This window comes from Rissa tridactyla, chromosome 12 (genome assembly GCF_028500815.1).
Source record: "Rissa tridactyla isolate bRisTri1 chromosome 12, bRisTri1.patW.cur.20221130, whole genome shotgun sequence".
NCBI lineage: Eukaryota > Metazoa > Chordata > Aves > Charadriiformes > Laridae > Rissa > Rissa tridactyla.
Window position 1 is genome coordinate 5,227,738 of NC_071477.1, and position 6,050 is coordinate 5,233,787.

Genomic DNA, 6,050 nt, shown 5'->3' on the forward strand with positions numbered 1-6,050 from the left:
CCTGTAGTGGGACCCATGGCCCCTGTGGCGTGGGGCACCGTGACCATCTGCCGTGGTGAGGCTTGGTACAGGGCAGGGGCACCCAGGGGTAGAGGGGTCATGGTGGGTGTGGGGCTGGGGGACAATGCTGGCCTTTGGGACACTGCTGGGGCCGTGGCCATCGCTGTGGCTGTGCCTGGTGGAGCTGGGGGTCCCGGGCAAGTGGGCACCTGCCCTCAAGGGGTCTGTAAGGTGCATTACGCTGGACTGTGGTCCCTCTGATGCGGATGGCCATAGGCACTATGTCCCCCCATGGTGCTGGGTTGGAGCCCTGCCCCCCCGGAGGGATCTTAGGGTCCCTGGTGCTGTTCCCAGGGCAGGTCCAGGCAGGCAGCCGGACACGTGGCTGGTGCCATCCGCAGCACTGGCCAGAGGGGCTCAGGACGGTCCTGCCGGCAGCGGGTTTGGGAGCACCAGCAGCTCTTCCCCTGCGGCGGGGGTTTTTTGGAGGGGATTGCACAGTTCTGCTCTCGCTCTGACTGTCCTGACCTTGCCGTCACTCTTCCCTGGGGGCTGCTGCCATGCCCCAGACAACCTGACACCCACTGAGGTTTGGGTGCTCCCAGGCAGGGTCCCCAGAAGCTTTACAAAAGTGGGAACACCACTCCCCTGTGCAAGCGAATCGAGCCCTGTCCCCCTGGTGTAGCCCCCCTGTGCCAGTAGACCGACTTGCCACATTCCCCTGGTCCTCCATCACCCCCAGGCTGGGAACAGCTGAAGCCCCCTTGAGACCCTGGCCCAGTTGTTGTCTCTGTGTGTCCCCACATGCCAGCCATGTGCCCCCATCAGGAGCCCTGGCCAGTGCCCCCAGCTCCCACACACCCCCAGGGTGGGGGGCTGGCAGTGGCATGGTGGGGGACCCTGCTTTTCTCCGCTCACACGACTGGCGTGAGTGGGGAACAACGGGGGAATTGGCTTCCCCTTTGAGTCATGCGTTAGGCAAGGCCGGGCTTTTGGTGGCTGGAGCGCTGCGGTGAGCCCTGCATGTGCGCAGGAGGCTGATGTCACCCAGTGCTCTCTGTCCCCAATATAAGTCCTGGCTGGGCTGGTGCACGGGGACGGGGTCTCCGCAGCGGCCGGGTGTCCCACAGCCATGTCCTCTGCTCCAGCCTCCAGGTCCCGGCACCATCCCCAAGGCACATCTGGGCCGGCATGGCTCTGCCTCCTGCTCCTGCTGACTGCCTGCATGCCCGCAGCTGGCACCAACCCCGGCATCAAGGCCCGGCTGACCCGGAGGGCGCTGGAATTCGGTGGGTTTCACATTCCTGACCACCCGTGGGGGAACTGGGTAGGGGGTGGAGGGGGACAATGCTCAGACCGCTTGTGATGGGGGATGGAGGGGTGTCCTGGACCCGGCTGCTCGCCCCACCAGCACCCCAGCCCCTTCCCCGGTGCCCTCCCCTAAATCCCTGCTCTGCCCCAGGCCGGCGGTTTGGGCTGGAGCAGCTCCAGTCACTGCTGCAGAAGGAGCATGAGCTGAACCTGACGGGCTCCTACCACAGCCCGTTCCTTGGGACACTCACCTACACTGTGCCCCGGTAAGAGCTGCCCGTGGGGTCCCTGTCCCCATACCCATCCCTGTCCCCATACCCATCCCCATACCGGCCGTGCCCCAGGAGCAGCTGCGAGCCCAGGCTGCCCGTGTCGTGCAGGATCCACATCCATGAGCTGCAGATAAATGACTCCACCGTGGACTTCGCCGAGGACGTGGGGGTGAGGCTGACGGTGCAGCGCGCCCGCATCCGGCTCAGTGCCGACTGGGGAGCCCAGCTGGGCGCCATGTGAGTCCTCACCCTCATGGGGCAGAGGGACGGGGACCTGGGTGGCTCAGGGTGGCTCGGGGCCACCGCCGTTCCCGTGCTCACCCGCTCTGTCCTCAGCCAGGACAGGGGCTCCGTCGAACTCCGCATGCGTGACCTGGCCGTGGCGGCGGTGATGGGAGTGAGCGTGGATGGCAGCAACCGCCCCATGGTGGTGGAGCGTCAGCTGCGACGCCCACGGCACTGACCTGCACTTGGAGTTTCACCGTGGACACAGGTGATGCCGGGACCCCCATCCCCCTCCATGGGGACTCCCCGGTGCCCCCAGCTGGGGTGTTGGGCTGGGGGAGGCTGGGGCACCCTGGGGTGACCTGAGGACCCCATTCTGCCTCACAGCTGGCTCTACAACCTGCTGGCACCGCTGCTCCAGACAGCCCTGCGTCAGGAACTGAACAAGGAGGTAGGTACTCAGCCCCTGTGCCATGGGGAACTGGTGTCCCCCCAACCTGTCCCCGCAAGTGAGCAGGGTGGGGGACACCCATCCGTGGGCTTGCTGACACCCTGATTTGCTTCCAGCTCTGCCGCGAGCTCCGCAGGAGCATCAGCAGGCTGGAGGATGCTCTGAAGCATATGAAAGGTGGGTGAGGGGACCCCAGGGACCAGGGCTGGGGCTGGAGGGGACGGGGCAGGCTGGCCCAGGTGACACTCTGTGTGGGGCTGGTGCCCAGTGGGGTCTGTGGGACTGAGGGCTGCAGGAGGGGGTGGGCGGTCTGGCTCCCCCCCAACTGCCCCTGTGTCCCTGCAGTGTCCACCCAGCTGGACTCCTTCGCCGCCATCGACTACTCCCTGCTGGGGCGGCCGGCCATCACGGCGGAGCATGGGGACATCGCCCTCAAGGTAACACCATCCGGGGTGTCCCTGGGCTGGCTCTGGTAATGGGGAGTTGGGGGAGCTGGGCTGAGCCTTGCATCTGTCTGTCTGTCTGTCTGCACAGGGGGAGTTCTTCAGGGTGGGCAAGTACCAGCAGAGACCTTCCTCGACGAAGCCCGTGCCCCTGCCCGTGGCGTTGCCTGCAGCTCTGCCCATGGCACTGGCCACGGTGCACGAGCCCATGCTGCTGCTGGCCATCACCGAGTTCGTCGCCAACTCGGCCGCCTTCACATACTTCACGGCTGGAGCTCTGGAGAGGAACATCTCCAGTGACATGGTAGGGACGGCTCCAGCCATGGCTGTGGGGCAGGGCTGTTCTCCCAGGGTCCCGCCATGGTGTCCCTGTGTCTATCTGTGCCTTGTGGCATCGGCGTCCCAATCTCTTTCTGTCTTCCAGCTCCCACGGCGGTTCCCGCTCCAGCTGAAGACCAAGAGCATGGGGCTCTTCTCCCCACAGGTGGGTATGGGTGGGGTGGGACACAGGGAGAATGGGACACAGGATGAGATGCAGGAGGGGTGAGATGCAGGAGGGATGTTACATGGGATGGGATGCAGGTGGTATGTGTGAGGGATAGGACAAGGGATGGGATGCAGGTGGGATGGGATGTGATGTATGAGGGACAGGACAGGGGATGGGATGCAGGAGGGGTGGGACACAGGATGGCATGCAGGCAGGTTGGGAAACAGGGGGACTGGGATGCAGGGGAGATGGGACACGGGATGGGACGCAGGTAGGATGGGCAGGATGAGATGCAGTCGGGATGGGACATGGGCAGGACAGGATGTGGGCAAGACAGGACTCATTGCCCACCCTGCCTGACCCAGCGCAGGACAGGACGGTGATGGGGCACACGGGCCCTGGGCAGTGGTGGGGGACGGCTGGGAGCCCAGGCTGGTGCCCGTGGTGCTGGCAGTGCCAGTGTGGCTCCGTACCAGCCCAGTCCTCGTCCCCCCAGCTGCAGGAGCGCTACCCCGGACCACCCCATGGAGCTGCGCCTCTCAGCCCGCCGGCAGCCCCGGCTCTTCTGCCGCCCCGATGCCCTGCACGGGGCCCTCTTCAGCTCTGCTGAGGCCTTCGTGGTGCTGCCCAATGCCACCCGTGTCCCTGCTTTTCTGCTGAACATCGTGAGTGTCTGGTGATGCCGTGGATCAGGGTCTGCTGCCTGCGCTCCAGGCTGGGGCCGCGCTGGGCAATGCTCTGCAGTGCGGAACGATGCTGGGGCAAAGTTGGTGGCACCGGATGATGCTGGGTGATGTTGGGCAATGCTGGGTGATGGTGGGTGATGGTAGGTGATACTGGGCGATGCAGAATTGCAGGGACTGCCCTGATCTTTCTGACGTCTCTTGTGGCTGCAGGATGCCAACGTGACGGGGAAGCCGATCATCACCAGGAACAGGCTCGGGGGCACCGTGAGCCTGAAGGGGTGAGTCCCCAGCCCCATGCTGAGTCTGGCCTCCCCATGGATGACCCCAGAGAGCTCCCTCTATTCCCCACCTCCAACCTTTTGCCCCCTCAGGTCCTGTATTGCCTGCTCAGAGCCCCCGCACCCTCCCCCGAGCTCTTGGCCATGACCACTGCCCGGGCACTTGTACCCTGGCGAGGTCCTCAGCTGGACTTGCTCTGCCGGGCTCCCAGCCCTGCCATGGAGCTCAGCCCATCCCTGCCCCAGGAGGGGACAGTCCCCGTCCCCATACCTGTCTCTCACCCTGCTCTTGCCCTCCAGGCTCAGCGTGGAGCAGGTGACGTCGCATGTGGGCCCAGTGGAGGTAAGCAGCCATGCTGGGGGCACGATGGGGCAGCCAAGGGGACCCTCACGCTCCACACCAGCCTGGCAGTGGGGTCGGGGATTGCCTGGGGGGGATGGGTTTTGGGGGTGCTGTGGACCCTGAGCAAGGCCAGCATGGGTGCAGCCCTGGCAGGGGACCTGAGCCCTGCCTGCGCCGCGGCCCCCTCTGCCTGCCCCGCACTGGGCTCAGGGGTCTGTCCATCCCGCAGGTGAAGAGGCTGGAGAACCTGCTGAAGTTCGCGCTGTGGCTTTTCGGGGTGCCCTGGGCAAACAGTGAGTGCTGTCCCCATCCTGTCCCCAATCCTCACCCCCCCCCCAACCCGCCCATCTGCCCCCCTCACGCTCTGCTCTCCCTGCAGAGCGTCTCCAGGCCGGCATCCCCCTGCCCACCCCGCACGGCCTCAGTCTGCTCAACCCCCGGATCTCGCTGCAGGAGGTGGGTGCTGCCACTGTCCCCTCACCCCGGTGCCCCCCACATCCCCCATGTCCCCCCCTCTCACCCCGTCTCCCCACAGGGCTTCATGCTCATCACCACAGACCTGCAGTAGAAGTCAAAGAATCACAGACTCATAGAATCATAGAATCTTCATGGTTGGAAAGGACCTTTGAGGTCGAGTCCTGAGACCAGCAGCTGCGTGGGAACTTACCAGCCCCCCATGAACCGTGTCCCCATCACCATCCTGCTGGCAGCCAGGGATGAGCCAGTGCCATCGGGATCCCATGGCCGGCAGAGCCACCCAGCCGTGGGACCCACTGACCCCACCACTTGCTGGGGGCTTCTCAGCAAACATTAAAGCCGGGAGTGTGGCTCAGCCTGGTGTGGTGTGTGATGCTTGGGGACACCCCCCACCGCGGCCGGGTCCCCCAGGCAGGGTCCCATTCCCAGCTCCGTGCTGGGGCATGGCCGAGTCCCCGGCAGCGTGGGGTCCCGTCGGGATCACAGGGGTGTGGGGGGCTCGGGGGGGGGGGGCTGGTGGCTTTCGGGGACCGGGGGCGACACCCCAAATCCTCGTGCCTGTGCTGGCCACGCGGTTGCCCTCCAACGGCCCCAGCAGTGGCCGCTGCGGCGGCGGCTCGGCGGCAGCTTCCCCCGTCGCCCACGGGATGGTGCTCGTGTCCGTGGGCTCCCACCGCCTCCCGCCGGCCCGGGGCCAGGCCCCGCTCTGTCCCCGCCGCTGCCCGCCCCTTCCCATCCCGACACCGCCCCGCCCGGCCCCTGCGCACCCCGGAGGGGATGATGCGGGGGGGGGTCGTGGGGAAGGCTGAGCCGCAAAAGCAGTGGTGCCCCATCCTGCCGGGGTGTGGGGTTCAAACCATGCCGACATGAGCCTCCCCCCCCCGCAAAAGAGAAGGTGGGGTTGGGGGGAGCTTTCCCCTTTTCCCAGCTCAGTGGGGGCGATGGGCAGCCCTGGGAACGCTGGGGCGGGGGCTGTGACAGCCAGCGAGGCACCCACTGGGACGCCGGGGGCTGCGGGCCCCTGCTCGCCTCACTCCAACGTGGCTATGGATGCTCCTTCTGCCCGGCTCCCTGCCG

At 66.3% G+C, this 6,050-nt stretch overlaps 1 protein-coding gene across 1 annotated transcript; it reads left to right on the forward strand.

The window, feature by feature from the left end:
• Window positions 1-1,094: 1,094 nt before the first annotated feature.
• LOC128916617 (bactericidal permeability-increasing protein-like) lies at window positions 1,095-5,260 on the forward strand. The gene is given in 17 exon segments (XM_054218549.1): window positions 1,095-1,289; window positions 1,463-1,577; window positions 1,692-1,820; window positions 1,920-2,013; window positions 2,015-2,076; window positions 2,196-2,259; window positions 2,376-2,436; window positions 2,605-2,696; window positions 2,794-3,006; window positions 3,127-3,186; window positions 3,686-3,700; window positions 3,702-3,854; window positions 4,086-4,153; window positions 4,454-4,496; window positions 4,726-4,789; window positions 4,876-4,952; window positions 5,032-5,260. Coding segments are annotated over 17 exon segments (1,500 nt in total). The 5' UTR covers window positions 1,095-1,132; the 3' UTR covers window positions 5,065-5,260.
• The last annotated feature ends 790 nt before the right edge of the window (window positions 5,261-6,050 follow it).